This window comes from Haliotis rufescens, unplaced genomic scaffold (assembly GCF_023055435.1).
Source record: "Haliotis rufescens isolate VD_foot unplaced genomic scaffold, xgHalRufe1.0.p SCAF_30, whole genome shotgun sequence".
NCBI lineage: Eukaryota > Metazoa > Mollusca > Gastropoda > Lepetellida > Haliotidae > Haliotis > Haliotis rufescens.
Genome location: NW_025964002.1, coordinates 4145295 through 4164509, shown reverse-complemented (window position 1 = coordinate 4164509; position 19215 = coordinate 4145295). Strand labels below are relative to the sequence as shown.

The window sequence follows — 19215 nt, the reverse complement described above, 5'->3', positions numbered from 1 at the left end:
TAGTCCCCAGGGAGTTGAGAATAAACTATTATGCGCTATCTGAACCTTTAACCTATATAGTGAAATGTCACGCGCCTAGAGCACTTCATCCATATGAAATTATAGCTGTATTAATGGACAATCATCATTAGCATCATTAGACGTAGTTTCAGTATAAGTGGTAGTAGGCGTGGTATCATTAGTAACAGTGGTAGTATTGTAGGGATTATTATTGTTGTTATTATTATTATAGTCACGTTTGTTTGTTTACTTCATTGTTTGTTGTTCAACGCTGCACTCCGCAATTCACAGTGATTAACATCATGAGCATCGATATAAGCAGTTAGGATACGATGACATGAAATAAGCAGGGGTAGTAGTAGTAGCAGCAGCAGCAGCAGCAGCAGTAGTAGTAGTAGTAGTAGTAGTAGTAGCAGTAGTAGTAGTAGTAGTAGTAGTGTACTCGTCTACGAAACGCAGTCTATTGTTTGAATCGTCCATAAAATCCCATATTCTCGTTTCCCCCTCAATCCATTTGTCCTATTCCACAAAGCTATCGTAGCGCTGCGACAGTCGTAAGTCTATGTTAAAGTATATGAGTTACGATCGTCTCAGCGCTGCGATCGCTTTGTGAAACGGGGCCTACACTTTCAGCATTACGTCTCACGACGAGCATCAGTTTGATACAACGGGAATATATTACATGTGTAAGTATTTTGATGACATAATGATGTCTTCTACTTGTATCCCCCCAAAATATCACAGAATATATGACTGATTCAAAAGAACATCGAAGTAATTTAAACATTTCACTGGGAAAAAACCCCGAAATCCAATGTTCCAATATCATACACTGAGAATCAACCACAGAATACAAAGTTGTTTATGATCACTCAAACGATTTCCTTCAGAACTAACTAAATGGACCTTTCGCCAGACCATCTAATCGCCGACGATAAGCGTTATGTAAAGAAAAGAGTTGCTGCAACTTGAGATGATAAATAAACCGGGAATTCTAGTCCTTCTCTTTATGATTACATTCTCAAATTACGACTTTCGTAACAAAACCTTTTTTCGAGAAAGTCGATAATATTGACGTTGGCTCGACGCTTCTCGGGGAATGGAGTTTTGATACTGCATTCATTCTTAGCCGTCAAAATTCCTCCACCGGAGGCCAGTACCCTAGTCTCAAGTCAGTAGGAAACAGTAGCAGTGGTAGTGGTTGTAGTGGTAGTTGTGGTGTAGTAGTAGTAGTAGTAGGAGTAGCAGCAATAGTAGTAATAATAGCAGTAGAAGTAGTAGTAGTAGTAGTAGCAGTAATAGTAGTAGTAGTAGTAGCAGTAGTAGTAGTAGAAGTAGTAGTAGTAGCAGTAGAAGTTGTAGTAGTAGAAGTAGTAGTAGTAGAAGTAGTAGTAGTAGCAGTAGTAGTTGTAGTAGTCTGGGAGTAGGAGTAGTGATGGTGATGGTGATCATTGTGGTGGTTGTGGTAGTAGTCTGTGTAATATAAGTAGTTGAAGTTTTATTGGTTTTATTTGTAGTATTATTAGTAGTAGTGGTAGTAGTGGTGGTGGAAGCGGTAGGAGTGAAGCAATAGTAGTAATAATAGCAATAGAAGTAGTAGTAGTAGTAGCGGTAATAGTAGTAGTAGTAGTAGTAGAAGTAGTAGTCGTAGTAGCTGTAGTAGCATCCCTCCCCGTGGCATTTGCGTGGTGCAGTGGAAGACGGGGTAGTGATGGATCAGGAAGTGAGAGAGTGTTTAACCCCGCTTTAAACATTATTCCAATTACAACTCCAGGTAGAAACACCAAACGACGCGAGCTATCAACAAGTATCGCTTTATGAAAGCAACGGTATAGTAGATAGATCTAGCTTCTTAAACGAGGCGATTCTAGGATTCGAATTCATGATCAGCTGATCCTGTTCGGTTAGGACACGTAATCTGCACTTGGAGGTTTTAGCTGATGCTTGCCATAACAGTTGTCATGTGAGTAGAGTTTTCTTTGAATTTCAGAAGAACGAACTAACTGATTTTTAAGATTTCTTTTCAGCTTTGAGTGTAGTCACCCTTGCATGACAGTGTTTGAATCAATGTTACTCCCCCGATATGTAACTTACATCGAGAGAAACATTGACACCTTGAGAACTAGAACGCTAACCTCAAACCTACTTATCTCGACAATGTTTCACTCCTCTCAGGTAACAAACATAATCTCATATCTCTCAGGTAGCAAACATATCTCAAATCTCTCAGGTGACAAACATAATCTCGCATCTCTGAGGTAATAAACATAATCTCATATCTCTCAGGTAGCAAACATATCTCAAATCTCTCAGGTGACAAACATAATCTCAAATCTCTCAGGTAACAAACATAATCTCAAATCTCTCAGGTAACAAACATAATCTCAAATCTCTCAGGTAACAAACATAATCTCAAATCTCTCAGGTAACAAACATAATCTCATATCTCTCAGGTGACAAACATAATCTCAAATCTCTCAGGTGACAAACATAATCTCAAATCTCTCAGGTAACAAACATAATCTCAAATCTCTCAGGTAACAAACATAATCTCAAATCTCTCAGGTAACAAACATAATCTCATATCTCTCAGGTGACAAACATAATCTCAAATCTCTCAGGTAACAAACATAATCTCATATCTCTCAGGTAACCAACATAATCGCAAACCTCTCAGGTAACAAACATAATGTCACATCTCGCAGGCCACAAACATAATCTCAAATCTCTCAGGTGACAAACATAATCTCAAATCTCTCATAGTCATCTAGTCCTTCTCTTGCTCAGGATGGGAAAAATAATATCAATAGTGATCTGGTCCTTGTCTTGCACCAGGTCGGAAGAGTAATATCAGCAGTGATCAAGACCTAGTTTCAAGGACAGATCGCAACCTGGGTGTTAATAGCATAAAAAACCCAGATATAGTTTCTGTAAATCTCGTATTCTTTTGCAACGAACATGTCATAGTCCCCGTGAACATAAAATACACACGGATATAACTTACTGTTACTGTAACTGTAACTGGAAGCCATGTTTTGTGAAGAACGACTGTGCACACATCCGCGGATAATTCAGTGAATGTCCAGTCTCGACAACAGAAGCACTACAACAGCTGCCCCGACTTCCCAATAGGACGTGGATGGTGTCGTGCGTCGCAGGTGTGCTGCTGATGTCGCCCCGGTGATGCAACAAATCAAGGTGATCAATGTCGGCGATCACGAAGCCACCGTAGGGGGTAAATAATAGTCAATCACAACGAGACAGTTTGCTTGTTTAACTACTTGATTGGGTGTCGGGTTTTTATAATTTGATTTATAATTTCTGATGGAGTCTGAGCATATGATTTTACGCCGCTTTCAACAATATTCCAGCAACAGCGGGGGCACCAGAAATGGGCTTCACATGTGGGGCAGCGAACCCAGGACTTCGGCGTGACGAGCAAACGCTTTCACCACAAGCCTACTTAACCGACCGCTTTCTGAAAGAGTGAGTGAGTGAGTTGTGTTAACGCCGCTTTTAAAAGTAGATGTGAAAGCCTCCACAGCCTTCTTTGTGTCATTTAGAAGATAGCCAGTGAGAAATACAAACACCACTTAAACTGACAGGCAAAGGACCGCCTCCGTAGTCTAATGGTAGATCGTCCGACCGGAGAGCGGAAGGCCCAGGGTTCGATCCCCGGCCGCGTCATACCAAAAGACGTTAAAAGATGGTACTTGTTGTTACCCTGTCTGGCGCTCGGCATTAAGGGGCTAAACCAAGGACTGGTCGGCTCGGAGGCAGTATACTGTGTCTGAGTCGGGTATTCATGTTAAACATGGTATCTCAGTGAGCTAGCACTATAAATCGGCATCAGTCCGGACTAGTACAAGCAGCCACACACACACACACACATACACTATATAAGTGCAATAATCTTGGACGCGACGTTAAACCCCATTTCACCGTCTCACCTGACGGGCAAAAGAAAGTATACACTTAAAATTTTGATTTAAAGTAAAAAATAAAAACGTCATCAAAACGTTTCTAGGCTGAAAGCAGCAACCTCAAGGTCCAAAACACAACTGCGTTACGCGTATCAGATAGATCACCATCGAATGACCATTAATTGTTTGGTTCATTTGTAGTCACCATCAAACAAGGGTGTTTACTTTCGTTTTCCCGGCAGTTTAGTAGGGTTTGTGTGATTCTATGTTTGTGCTGTTAAGAAATGGTTTCGCGTTACAAAATGGGTCCCTCCCGACAGGAGGGGCTAAATCGGTGACTTGGTAGACCACGTGTCATCGTACCCCTCCAGGATGGGGCGTTGTTGATACTATCAATCACCGGTTTGTCTGACGCTGTATCAATGATGACTGCAGTCCTCAAACACGTCAAATTACAAGTGGATAGTATCCAACATACGACGGCTTCCCGAACTCCATCGTGGTTGGCTCTACACATTATACTGACTGAATAGCCGAGGACATTGAACACAACTTCAAAGTAATCACGATCTTCTCCAAGTGGAGCTATTCCCCTGGTATTAATACGTGCTGATGATATCTGAGTAATTGGCTGTATAACCAAACTATTTTCACGTTGACTCGGTCGCCTGTTGCGTTTTGAAGTGGTCAGTTGGTATTCAGAGGTTGGAGTGAGTGAGTGAGTGAGTGAGTGAGTGAGTATGGTTTTACGCCGCTTTTAGCAATATTCCAGCAATATCACGGCGGGCGACACCAGAAATGGGCTTCACACATTGTACCCACGTCGGGAATCGAACCCGGGTCTTCTGCGTGACGAGCGAACGCTTTAACCACTAGGCTACCCGACCGCTCTCAGAGGTTGGAAGAACATGAATACATGACACTTTTGTTTGGATAACATCTTCTATTTTTTGTTATGGTCACACCTATATGATGTCACAACGTCCATTGATGGAATACCGCCCCGTTTATAGGCGGACTATCAGACCATAACGTGTCGTTATGAGACTGTAGGCACAATGGAGTGTAGGCGAATTGATACCAATCCAACCCAGGATGGGATGGAGGTAATTAGCACCAAGGACTGGGTAATTACTGCCGGAATAATTACCCAGTTTGGGCAGTAATTGCTTAACCGCTGTGGCGAATGCCGAATGTGATTCTGAAAAGTACGTTTCAGTTTATATGTGATGAACGACACAAAATTGAAATTATTTAGAAGATAGAAGTGATTTTATCAACGTGAATCTGAATACAAATTAAATGAGCCTTGTCAAAATCTACTTTTTATGAACATAAGCGCGTGACTGAGTGAGTTTGAATTCGGACCAAAATGGTTTTATAATAAAATGATGTCACGGCATTTTTATTGCCTCAGTGAGTGAGTGAATGTGTTTGGGTCACTTTTATTATTATTTTAGCCGTATAAGGGCTACAAGGCGCGAGCTAGAAAGGCTAGAAGTAAAGCCGATCTTCACTTAGTACGAACACGGGCATGGTACTGACTAGCCGCATATCACTATTTGGGATACGAACCTATGGGAAGAGGATCCTGGTGGCTAAGGGAGACAACTCTGCCCAGTGGACCATGACGACTCTCAATACCACGTGTGCATGTTACGGAAGCATTTCCTAACTCACCCACATGTACAACTTGTTAGATGAAGTAGCACCTCCTTAAGGTGAGGTGAAGTGAAATTGGGTTTTACGTCGCGTCCAAGATTATTGCACTTATATAGCGACGTGCATGCACGTGTATGTGTGTGTGTGGCTGCTTGTACTAGTCCGGACTGATGCCGAGTTATAGTGCTAGCTCACTGAGATACCATGCCACAGTTTAACATGAATACCCCACTCAGACACAGTATACTGACTCCGAGCCGACCAGTCCTTGTTTTAGCCCCTTAATGCCGAGCGCCAGACAGGGTCACAACAAGTACCATCTTTTAACGTCTTTTTGTATGACGCGGCCCGGGATCGAACCCTGGACCTTCCGCTCTCCGGGCGGACGCTCTACCACCTCCTTAAGAATTGACTTCAATACTGTTTTGCGTTTATATTAGGTATCATCGTAATACCCTGTGCGCACACTGCGTAGATCCGCGAGATTGAAATCAACAATAATAACTTCACAGACTCCTTATTTAGCCAATAACACAAACAACTGTAGACAACGACACAATATCAGTGACATCGTTCAATACAATACAAGCCCCCCCCAACACACCCCCCCCCCCCCCCCCCTCCACCACACACACACACACCCACACCCACACCCACCCCAACCCCCAACCCCCAGTCAGTAAACTAGACTGCCAGTGGCGTGGTCTAAACTATAATTCGGTTTATGGAAGCATACACTCAAAACCAGTTGCTTCGTTAGACTAACAAATGTCATGGAATCAATTTTCACATATTGCGAATGTTGATCTTTTGGAAATATATACATGACATTGGCCGATTGATTTTAGTTTTCGTCCGCCAGATGGCCGCAATTACTGAGGCATGTGGTGTATGCAAAGTAGAAGGCGAAACAACGTAAAGCGTAGTCGACTAACTATTGTCATGGAGCAATTACAATACATGTCATTACAAAATCAATTTCAGTTTTTTTTATTTCAGTATGCGCATGTTACCTCGTCAACTAAACACATTTGGTTCATGAAGGCAAACAGGATACGATTAAATAAAGGCCACAAAACCTTTAATCACAAAAAACATACGAATGTACGATTCCGATTAGATTATAAGCATTGTGGTTATGAATCACTTTCAATTAGTGATGATACCGGGTGCTCACGAACCGGTGAGCGTGTCCTGCCCAACATGTGGCACCCGTCACAAACACATGAAAAGGCAAGGCAATGGTTCACCTGATGAAACACGGGGAAAACAGGTACAGGCAAACACCGAAGATGTTGAAGGGACCTAGTTATGTAAATACTTCGAGTTATGCGAGGTTCGACACAACAGAAAATAATTACTAAAGAAGGAACACGCAGGGACAAAGCTATTACTTTGAGACAACCGTAAATTCGACACATCAAAGTTCGACACAACGGCGTTTGACTGTAATCGCATCAGACATTGTTTTTGTCACAGATGGAAATGTCCTCCACATGTTCCATAAAACATTTTGAAAGCTTTACTACGGCTATTGTGCATGGAAATATACAATAAGGGGCGCTTAACTTTTCCAGGTGTATACAGCATTATGACTTATTAATATAGGTACTGTATGTACGACCCGTGAAGATCCGGGTTAGAATATGTCTTCAGCAACCCATGCTTGTCATAACAGGCTACTATGATTGTCGTAAGAGGCAACTAACAAAACAATTAAACTGTATGTACACTATCAACAGGCTGACTGACGTGATCATATATACATCACAAGCTATACGATCCGTTCAGAGAACACTGTCAGTGTCCTTGTCATGGGGTCACCCGAGGTAATCGTCAATCATCCCAAGCAGACTGATCTCTTGGTGCTTGACGTCCCAAGCAGACTGATCACTTGATGCTTGACGTACCAAGCAGTCTTTGGAGAAACGGACACCAATTGATAAAGGGGACGTGATGGGCTCCGGCAGAGACACACAAACTCATTCCAGAAGTCAGGAAATCGGCTTTGGGAGTATTCGATCTCACAGCCATTGGAGCCGGGTAATGGGCACACTCCTGCAGGAACAATCCTACATCGCGACAAACGCCCCGTAACCATGGCAATACAAATTAAAACGAGTGTGTTTGTGTTTGATTTCAATTTAAGATCCATAAGACTCGATAACGTTCTCTACAATGAGCTTCTCCCGACCCGCAACTGTATAGAGTTGTGTCAAAACTCCCGCCATAAGTACGTAATCGGGAATTTAGTTCAATATTGACTCTGACACATTTAACGTTGCACTCAGGGTTACATAGAAAACGTCAACACCAGATAATAACCAGTCTCGATTATCTGCCGGAACAGATTCCATTGGTCGCAAAAGGCAAAACAGTGGTGAAAAATATATGAATGGGTCAATGAAAATCAATGATGACACCAGGTGTTCGCGAAAAGGGTCAGCCCTACCTGCTCTAAAGGTATCACCCGCCACTCGCAATGTACGTAAGAAAGAAAGCAATCTGTGATAAAACGACACGAGTTCACCTCAGGTAAAGGTATCAATGTTAAATAGCCAAGCCACAGTCACAGCCAAGCATGTTTACATAGTATAATATGAAGCTGGCCACAAGCCATAACTCCATCATGAGGACCCGTGAAGATCCGGGGTAGAATAGGTCTTCAGCAACCCATGCTTGCCATAAAAGGCGACTATGCTTGTCGTAAGAGGCGACTAACGGGATCGGGTGGTCATGCTCGCTGACTTGGTTGAAGCATGTCATCGCATCCTAATCGTGTGGATCGCTGCTCATGATGACAATCACTGGATTGCCTGGTCCAGACTCGATTACTTACAGATTGCCGTCATACTGCAGGAATATTGGTAAGTGCGGCATCAAGCAACAAAAACAAATAAAAAAAGATACATCTCGCCTCTCCACGTGGTTCGGATGGAGCTGATGCTGCAGCACTGTGTAACAACACCGTGTTATAAATCGATATATTAGTTGTTGTCAGCCTAAGGACACAGGCCATGCATTTAAAAGCGACAAAACCCAGTCCATAATCTAAAGTAATCTCCGCTAAAACAATGCTGCTCAGTTCAAAGGAAAACACTTCTAGAATTCGATTTCGAAACAATTACCTTGGGGGTAAATTGAAAACAGCTCCTTACATTCACTTAGTATTTTTATTCACAACATTCATGAATACAATGACACAACTGTTTCTCTGGTGAACAAAGAGCCGCAAGGCTCTGAAGCTCACCTTCTTCTTTCGGGAATGTTCGCAAAATCATCTTGTTTCAGTGGAAACAAGCACACGTAGAAAGGTTACAGGAGCTATTTACACAAAACAAACACGAGTTTGTTGCCTTGGTAGACATTTAGAAGTTGGGAGAACATGACATTTTTTATAGCTAGCAACTTCTTTTATTTTATACATAAATCCTATCCCTTCAGCTTCGTCATTTCATTGCTATCTTTGTACATTAATCCTATGTCATAGGCTGTGTCGTTATAGTGTTATCTTTGTACTTTCATCCCACCTTGTGTTGTGTAAACATGTCGTTATATATATATGCACTTACTAAGCGACCCGTAAAGATTCGAGATAAAATAGGTCTTCAGCATCCCATGCTTGTCGTAAAAGGGGTCTATGCTTGTCGCAAGAGGCGTCTAACGGGATCAGGTGGTCAGGCTCATGATATCAATCACTGGATTGTCTGGTCCAGACTTGATTATTTTCAGACCGCCGTCATATAGACATAGACATAGACATAGTTTATTCCATAACTAACCAGTGGTACATGGACATAAATGCAAGAAAGTCATTTTGTAACAGAGGATATTCGCATGATTATAAGTATGAGAATATACACTAAATGTTTTTAAGTATACAGGATACAAATCTGCTGAGGATTCTTAGCACCGAGACGTTAGGAGTAGTAAATAGTTGTTGAAGTTTATGATAATTGGGCTTGACATAATGGTACTTTTTAAGATAGAGCTGGAGCTCCGTTTCTAGATGTGTACACTCAAACAAGTAGTGAAACTCGTCACCGACAGAGGTACGTATTATAACGTGGACAGATCCTATCAACATAGGGTAAATCTATCCATCGACACTTCTCAACAGGTAGAGAGTGATTGCTGGTTCTGAACTTAGTCAATGGTAACTATAAATATAAGGTTCAAGGCCAAACTCTGGTTTGAATCAAGAGTACAATTTTCCTCTTGATGACAGTTTGGCCGTTGTGCCATCCCTGTATAATCTGGTCTTTAAGCCTACTTTCTACAGTGGACAACAACCATTGTCTGTTGCCAACACTTTGATTTAACCACACACAGCTTAAACCACAACACTCCAATATATTCTTGATACACCTGATCCATTTAGAATGGTAATTGTTTGTGATATACATCTGGTAAAGTATCTTATAGATGATTACGGTAGGCTTGTTATTATTCGTACAGGATACAGTTTTGTACCAGAAAGCAACCATTCGCTTCTTGATACTAATTGTTAGAGGGGTGCTACCATTCTCCCCATGACGAAGTACTTTTTCTTAAATGGAGTATATACTTTAGGAACATTTTATGAAATCCTTCTACGCAAGTGAGGTCACTGAAACCCCACACCTCGCAACCATACATTGCTATAGACGCTACCATGTGGTCAAAGGCGACCAGTAGACATTCTGTTGGGAGACATACATTTCTGGCTTTGGATAATAAAGCAAACGAGGTTTTTAGAGATTGTTCTCTTAACCTTTTGATGGCTTGTGTAAAAGATCTGTTTTTATTGAAAGCAATTCCTAAATATGTATAACAGTCTGTTATTTCGATTATTTTATTTCTAAATTTAATGTCAAAGTTTACTCTTTTTGGGGGTGCCAGAACCAAAGATTACTATCTTTGTTTTCTTTAGATTAACCTTCAGTTTCCATTCTTCACAGTATTTTACGAAGACGTTTAGACTATTTTCTAAGTCAATAGGGTTTTCCGAAAATATTACAGTATCGATTGCGTACAACAATAACATTAGTTGCAAAACCCCAACAGAAGCTTCAAGGGATACACCTTTACAGCTGTGGGCTCTCAAAAAGGTTTCAACATCATTTCAATATATTGCAAACAGTAATGGTGACAGATATTCACCCTGCTGAACTCCCTTGTTACAAGTAAAATAGCCTGATATGTCTCCATCATGAACAACACAAGATTTTATATTTGAATACATATTGTGAACAAGATTAAATATTCTTCAAGAGATACCATATGATATGAGCTTTTGCCATAATCCGATTCGCCAAATGTTGTCAAAGGCCTTTTGGAAATCCACAAATGCGCAGTACAATTTCTTTTTACTCGCCCTTAAAATATCTATTAAACCAAAGAGTACAAAAATGTGGTCAACAGTACTGTAACCTTTCCTGAAGCCAGCTTGTATTTCTGAAGTAATATAATTATCATTTGTAAAAGATGTCAAGCGATTGTTCAAAACTGCAGCGAACAATTTACCAAGACACGATAATATGGTAATATGGCGATAATTTTCAGGTTTGGAAGGGTCACCTTGCTTTTTATAAATAAGTCTGATCATACCAACCATCCATGAGTTTGGAAATTTTCCACTTTCAATAATTAAATTTAACAGTTCGTGATAAACGTTAATCATTACGTCTTTACTCCATGTCAGGTACTCGTTTTCTATCTTATCAATTCCAACACTTTTTCTCTTTTTAAGTGAATTGATTGCCAGTAATATTTCTGTAACCGTGAATTGCCTATTAAGTTCTTCATTATCAGATTGGAGATCTATAGTTGGTGTTCACTCATTTTTTTGTTTTCATCAACATCATTCGCGTTAAATACTTTAAAAAAAAGCATATAGTTGGTCAATTGATATATTTTTGTCAAACTCTTGATTTTTTTAAAAAGTATTTCCAAAATTGTCTTGGATCTTCTTTCGCCATTTGTTTGAATTTACCTGGAATATTGCTGATTGCGGCGTGAAACAACAAATAAACAAACAACGAAACAAAAACACTTACGAAGCATTAACCTGATGACGGGACTCTGAAATGCCGTGACGAAGAATAGAAAAAAGTAACAAATTGTTGCTCTCCATAAAAAAGAAATAATGGGTTTGTTCACTGATTTACACATTGATTATTATAGTACATGAATAGTTGACTGAGAAGATGGTAGAAAGTTTATGTACGCGGTTGCCCTAGTCCCAGAGGCGCATATGAAAAGTAAAATATATTCCAAGTTACAAGTACACATATAAACCTTACACATTGACTTTATTATTATTATTATTATTGTTGTTGTTGTTGTTGTTGTTATTATTATTATTATTATTATTATTATTATTATTATTATTATTATTATTATCATCATCATCGTCATCGTCATCATTATTATTATTATTATTATTATTATTATTATCATCATTATTATTATTACCAAGAAACACATTAAAAATTGAATATAGATTTAGAGCCGAGATTAAGGTCCATCAGCTATTGAATGAGTAAATAATTCTCGAAAAGTTAAAATCAGCGGATGAAAAGAGTAATAATTATAGCTGCTAAATAACTCTTTACCAAGGATTGACCGTGTACTCTCAATACTATGCTTACCATCAAGCATCGTTTGTTATTTATGTATGTTATGCATGTGGTTTTTACCAACCAACGGATGACCACTTTCTGTTAATCATTCGTCTTCCTGATCACCAGTTATCGCTAGGAACAGCTGTTTCGCGTGGCCATGAAGTATCGCCTGCTTAACGTAGGTTATACAATGATGCAGCCTGATTTTTTAACTTCATTCGTGCCTGAACTGTCTGTATCTGTAAATCAACTACGTTGTTCCGTGATGAGGTCTACATCTGGCTATTAACGACCGCGGTGCAGCTGTGAAGTGCGGACACATATATATTGATATTTATTTCCGCGTGTGTGTAAACTAAATCACGTCTTCCATGAAATTGATCATTGTCATTTACAACAACAGATTAAATGACGCGTCAAATTGAGGTAAATGAACAAGCGTGGATTGAACAGGTATAGTATCCATTAGTTTGATTATTTAGCTGGAATAACATGGAGACTTTTGTCATCGTGCCATCAAACCATCATGTACCACAAAGCGAGAACACGCCATCTGGAACAGACTCCGAGGTCACAAAGGGACAGTCATTAAATCGCCAGACCATAAAGAGCTCTTCGTTGATTATTAATAAGTGGTGAGTTAGTGAGTTGGTTTAAACGCCGATTTGAGTATTTCATTTATATCACGACGTGTCTGCGAAAAGCCTATTTTTGGTGTCCCTGGTCGTGATATTGCTGATGTATTGTTAAAAGCGGCGTAAAACTCATGTCACTCACTAATTGAGGAACAAATTGTGTCTTGCGACACTTTAGACAACTGAAGTGAGTGAGTATGGTTTTACGCCGCTTTTAGCAATATTCCAGCAATATCACGGCGGGGGACACCGGAAATGGGCTTCACACATTGTACCCATGTCGGGAATCGAACCCATGTCGACGAGCGAACGCTTTAACCAGTAGGCTACCCGACCGCCCCTTAGACAACTGAGCATACTGGTCCCGTCACCAGGGACTTCACAGTTATTACCATAGTTATCACCTGTAGTCATCCCCTGCATCACCTGTCAAACATACTGATCGTCCCAGCCACTCGTGCCCCTAAATACTTCAGAAGTCGTATTGCTATCCAGTGAAATCCTCTAATTCGGTATCATTCCTGTTGAAATTATCCCTGATTAATATTTTCAATAATAGTGAATAAGAGGTATGGAGTTATCCCCCTTTATATGTACGAGGAGTGACTGATAAGGTCTGAACCTCATACAAAACGACTCGACCTAAAGACATTAACAATGATGCACTTTTGCCAAATATTTGAGAGAAGTCCTCTTCTCAAAATGTTCTCCACGGCTGCTATGACGTCATCGTTTGAGTTGAAGGGGTTCCGACTAGACCTTCTGTCATATATGGGTACCAAAGGACGTTGAAGGTGCCAGGTCAGGAGAAGAAGGTGGGTGTTCAAGAAGTTCAAAGCCACACTCATGGATTGTAGCCATGGCAATGACGTTTTGTTGTACTGGAGCATTGCCCCGATGGACGAGCACACCTTTTCTCAGCTTCCCACGTCTCATAGGAATAATCTCATGTCTTACTTTCCTCAAAAGTGCTGCATAATATGCTCCGTTTACTGTCTGACCTATTAGACGATAGTCCACCTTGATGACATCCCCGGCATCCCAGAACATGGATGCCATAACCTATCCAACTGATGGGACAGCCTTTGCGTTTTTGGTAGTGGTGATGTCAAACACTTCCACTACTTTGATCGTTGTTTGGACTTTAGCTGGAAGTGGTGAACCCAGGTTTCGTCCATAGAAACAAATTGTTGTAAGAACCTTTCTGGATCAGCTTCAAACAGAGCTAGATTTTCACGAGATATGTTGTGCCTGGTGCATTATTCATCAGATGTTAACAGAACCCAACGAGCTGATACGTCATTGCCAAAGTTTCTGTGATAGTGGACGGTCATCTCGATGTCGATTCTCTGGTTCATTTCCGGTGTTGCTGACGTGACAGCCTTCTAGGACAGTGGTCGCCTTCAAGGCACTCCCTTCCGTAGTGTTGAACTCATATCTCCACGCTTGGCTTCTGGAGCTAGGTACTTTTCTGCAAGTACTAGATCCGACATGTTCCTCAAGTTTGTCAATTTTCAAAAGGTCACAGACAGTGTGTGGTTTACTGACTTGTCACAGTGAAACGATTTGCTCCATTTACAAAAGTGTTTGTAGATATACCTCGATGACCTCATGTACCGTCCACAACAAACTAGTCCAGGGGAAAATAGGTCTTCAGCAACCCAAGCTTGCCGTAAAAGGCGACTATGCTTGTCGTAAGAGGCGACTAACGGGATCGGGTGGTCAGGCTCGCTGACTTGGTTGATGAATGTCATCGATCCCAATTGCGTGGATCGATGCTCATGATATCAATCACTGGACTGTCTGGTCCAGATTCGATTATTTACAGACCGCCGTCATATAGGTGGAATATTGCTGAGTAAAACAACAAACCAACCAAACCAACCGATCTCAGGAATGAACCCTCGTAAAACGACCAAACTTACAGTTTATGTCCGGGAGGAGGGGATTCCAGTCTAACAGGGTCCGGACAACGGAGGTTTAAGTGTATAAGCGCATGTAGTTCATTACTACCACGAAGCGCGACAACTGAACGCAATACATCGGTTTTAAGGTTATACATCCATAAACGGTTACAATAGTTAAGTCAATTCTCATATAAAAATACGTTCCCGAACGAAACAATGAAAATAAGCATATCAAACACAGATACATCTTTTTAACCGGACGCACTAAGGAACACCCCCGAAACTCACCCCAAACCACAGAGTGAGTGAATGAGTTTGATGTTACGCCGCTTTTAGCAATATTCCAGCAACATCCCGGCTGGGGACACCAGACATGGGCTTCACACATGGTATCCATTTCGGAAATCGAACACGGATCTTTGGCGGGACGAGCGAACGCTTCAACCAATGGGCAACCCGACCGCCCCTCGGAACCACAGAGACACACACACACACACACACACACACACACACACACACACACACACACACACACACACACACACACACACACACACACACACACACACACACACACGAACATACATAAACAGAGAGGGGGGGATGATAGAGATGAACTAGAGAGAGAGAGAGAGAGACCGAGAGAGAAAGACCGAGAGACCGAGAGAGAGAAAGAGAGGAAGAGAGAGAAAGAGAGGGGGATGATGCACACACACACACACACGCGCGCGCGCACACACACACACACACACACACACACACACTATTCAAATATGACCACCATTCCACCACCTGTATATATTGGTAGGATCCTTCACCCACCGATATTAACATTACATTATTGTTATCATACATACTCCCGACGACGTTTAAGATATACACGCAGATACTATTGGAATAACTACTTCGTTAATAACGGCGACGTATGTTACGTATGTCACCAACAACCGAAGAAATAACCTACCTCTGAAAAACATGTTGATCGTTTGTGTTATGAAGCCGATGGTGGCGATCCAGAGTTGTGATATCGAATCAATATCCCAGGACACACAACCTCCTGACAAGTGGCGTTTTCCTTGACATCGTGTTGTTCATAAAGGTCAGTCAACACAAGCGGGTGCCTGTTCCACACTTGGTAAATCTTCCATGTCACGAGATATATGTATGTTGTTGAGCATATTCACAAATCTGCTGCCATTTATAGACGTACAGTCATCAACTCGGGGTGACCGTGTTCAGAGTTGCTGGTGCACCGGGTGACCTCAGATGCTGTAAGGTGTGCACGCTGAGACTGAGGGAAACACGTTGAGCAGGTACGCTATGCACACGAAGTCACTCCACTAAAAGACAAGGTTAGGGAACTAACAGTACAATGTTCTGTCGATCAGTTCCTAGGCTCAACGAGTTGAGGACAATACTTGTTGCTACACTGCATTTGTATGACAATACACATGTATACATGACGCATGTTATTTAGTAATTGTGTGTTCCACAAACTTCAGTTATGTCTTTACTTGAAACACGACAGTTACCTAGATACCTAGATACCTTGAGAAGACTCTTGTGTCGAATTCGAGTAATTCGACACGGTGTTAAACCATGGTTTTATATTCATAACATTCACATTAATCTATTTCGAATACGAGTTATCCAAAATTCCATCGCTTCTACCATTGTTTGAACTCGATCTCGATGTATGTTTAACCAAAGGTTAAATCTACCGTTTGTCACCTTTATCTCGAAGCGTCGCTTGTGACGAGATGCAGTGACAGCACAACGCTTAACGCAGGACGTTCTGCGCTTGACGCTTGTACAACAAACACATCTTCAATACCCTTAGTTGTCAAGGGGCGGTCGGGTAGCCTAGTGGTTTAAGCGTTCGCTCGTCACGCCGAAGACCCGGGTTCGATTCCCGCCGTGACATTGCTAGAATATTGCTAAAAGCGGCGTAAAAACATACTCACTCACTCACTTAGTTGTCAATACGATACGAGTGGCAGTAACTCTCAGACTGCTTACTACAGTAGGTGACTCCAGTGCAAAACGCGTCCATGTATATCCATTTTCCACAAAAGACACCTGGGTCGCAAGTTCCAGGAACCAACAAGAACCACACTATTCTCGTCTTAACACATGGAGTTAGAGGAAAAAAGTACATCAACCAGACCACGATCAACCGAAGAACTCATACAGGACTTGTGATGCTCAGGCGTGAATCCCGTGTTATCATTGCATGACCAAGTGGCTCCCCCATGACGCGCACTTACCTCACATTACATAACCTCTACCACCAACAGCACTACAAACAGGGATAAAAGCTTTATCACCTAAACTTTGAGTTTGGAAATGTTACACGTATCAGGACCAGCATCTCTTTTCCATCACCATCACTGTTTGAAGTACGGGGGATGAAACACGACGTGAAGAGTCTGTTGGGCCGATTAGAATCTACACCTAATGGCATGTTGTCATATTTATGAGTGGACACTTTCAAAATCTATCAGAAACAATCGCCAAATTCCCGAAATTACCTACCTTTTGTATGATGAATTATTGATTCACAGAAAACATGATATCGCCGGTAGCTGGTGAAGCGAGGCTTGTTTTGTCAGATGGTGTGAATGAGCGTGGGATCTTAGAGGTCAGCGTGACCTGGCTAATATTGGCACAGTTTTAGGTGTGGGTTTGTGTGAAATATAAGACGATGTTATCGTGCTGCGTATCCATTTGGAACGTTGTGATTATGTTTTCGTGTGACCATAGAACCATTTTCAGATGTCTTGTCACGAACAGCTTTGATTCCAACAATACTAATGCGTCCTCCAGATTCACTTGTGGCATTAGATGAAGATAGCATAGATTACGTCATGATACAATTTATTATTAAATAAGTATTTACCGTAAACTCATATCATCTTATTCGAGATTTGATTGTGCGGTGAGGTGAAAAGGGGTTTAACGTCGCGTCCAAGATTATTGCACTTATATTGCGACATGTTTCTGCTTGTACTTGCTCGAACTGATGCCGATTTAAAGTGCTAGCCCACTGTGATACCATGCTGCAGTTTAACATTAATACCCCACTCAGATACAATATGCCGACTACGAGCCGACCAGTCCTTGTTTTAGCCCCTTAATGCCGAGCGCCAGACAGGGTAACAACAAGTTCCATCATGTACGTCTTTTGGTATTACGCGGCCGGGGATCGAACCCCGGACCTTCCGCTCTCCGGGCGGACCACTAAACCACCGTTCCAGATTTGATTGTAATATCTTGTGTTTTTAGAGGTAGGTTTGATGTGGGTTTCCTCTTTTGAACGAGATTGTAAAGAACATGTTGCATATAAATAAAAGCGACCAAACCTTTTCTATATTCATAAGGCATTTATGTCAAAAACAGAGTTGATTGTACGATTCTGACTACATCATGAGCATGTGTTTATGAATCTCTATCAAATAGAGATGATACCAGGTGTTCGCGAAAAGGTGCTCAACCGGTGGCACTCGTCACAAACACATGCAAGGGCAAGTCAACTGTTCACCTGAATAAAGACGGGATCATATGGTACTCGTCAAACTAGTGAATTTCACCGGGCATTTTTTTTTTGTCACTGATGCGTTACATTTGGAAACGTCCTCAACATGTCCACCATAAACCTTTCTTAAAATTGCTTTACTGAGGCCTTGAATCGTGAACTTCTGAGCGAGAATTGTAGGACTCTCTTTGAAGTTTTGCTGGAAAGGGCAGGTTTGATTGTACCTCGGTAATTGTGAAATGTAGACACCAAGGGCTGGATCTGCACGAATATTGCTCGACATAAAGGGAAAGTTGACTATTGGAAAGTTGATGTCATCCCTCTTGTCATACAGTCTTGTGGAGAGTGTTTTGTCTCTCTGAATCTTTATACACAGATCTAAATATGAAACAGATAAAGCGGTCTCACTGGTCTCCTGTATTTCTGGTTCAGGTGGGTAAATCAGTGGGAGGGAATTGGCTATTTGATTGATATTGAAGGATATCAGATCACTGATATACCTGAAGCTTAAGTTAACCTTCTTTTCCTAATTACCTTGTTTTGACCTTACGAATCTGAGCAGAGATTCTGATTCATATGCATAAAGAACAGATCAGCAAGAAGGGGAGCGCATATACGTACACTGTTATAAAATTAAATTATGATTTAAACAATGAATGGTGACGGCGCTGCTCCGAGCATAGTTTTCAAGATGTTGTTTCTTGGTTTCATCATTTAAATGGTCAATGTCACGAAAGGTGCAATCATCAATCAACAGATGAGAACTAAATATGTCCGACAAAAATAGGCATTTTTAGATCGACGTTCCTTTTCGCAACCACCTGGTGTCATTGATTTTAAGCGATCAATATATATAATTCCCATCACTGTGTTATCTTTTACGTCCAATAGAATCTGTTTCGTCAGATAATGGAGAACGACTATGCTCTTGCGTGTTGGCGTTTTATA

The 19215-nt window shown here is 41.2% G+C and overlaps 1 protein-coding gene across 5 annotated transcripts in view; it reads right to left on the bottom strand.

Annotated features, from left to right (window-relative positions):
• LOC124147253 (glycine receptor subunit alpha-2-like) overlaps nt 1-19215 on the bottom strand; it is a 139714-nt gene that overhangs the window by 94619 nt on the left and 25880 nt on the right. For 3 of the 5 annotated variants that reach the window (XM_046517910.2, XM_046517914.2, XM_046517916.2), the window contains exon 1: nt 3005-3091. The exons of 1 other annotated variant lie outside the window; for it this stretch is intronic. In XM_046517910.2, the coding sequence (XP_046373866.1) occupies nt 3005-3032 (28 nt within the window). In that variant the 5' untranslated portion in view covers nt 3033-3091. Of the gene's footprint in view, nt 1-3004; nt 3095-19215 lie in introns of those variants that run through there. One more of the 5 variants, XM_046517917.2, reaches the window with a different exon arrangement.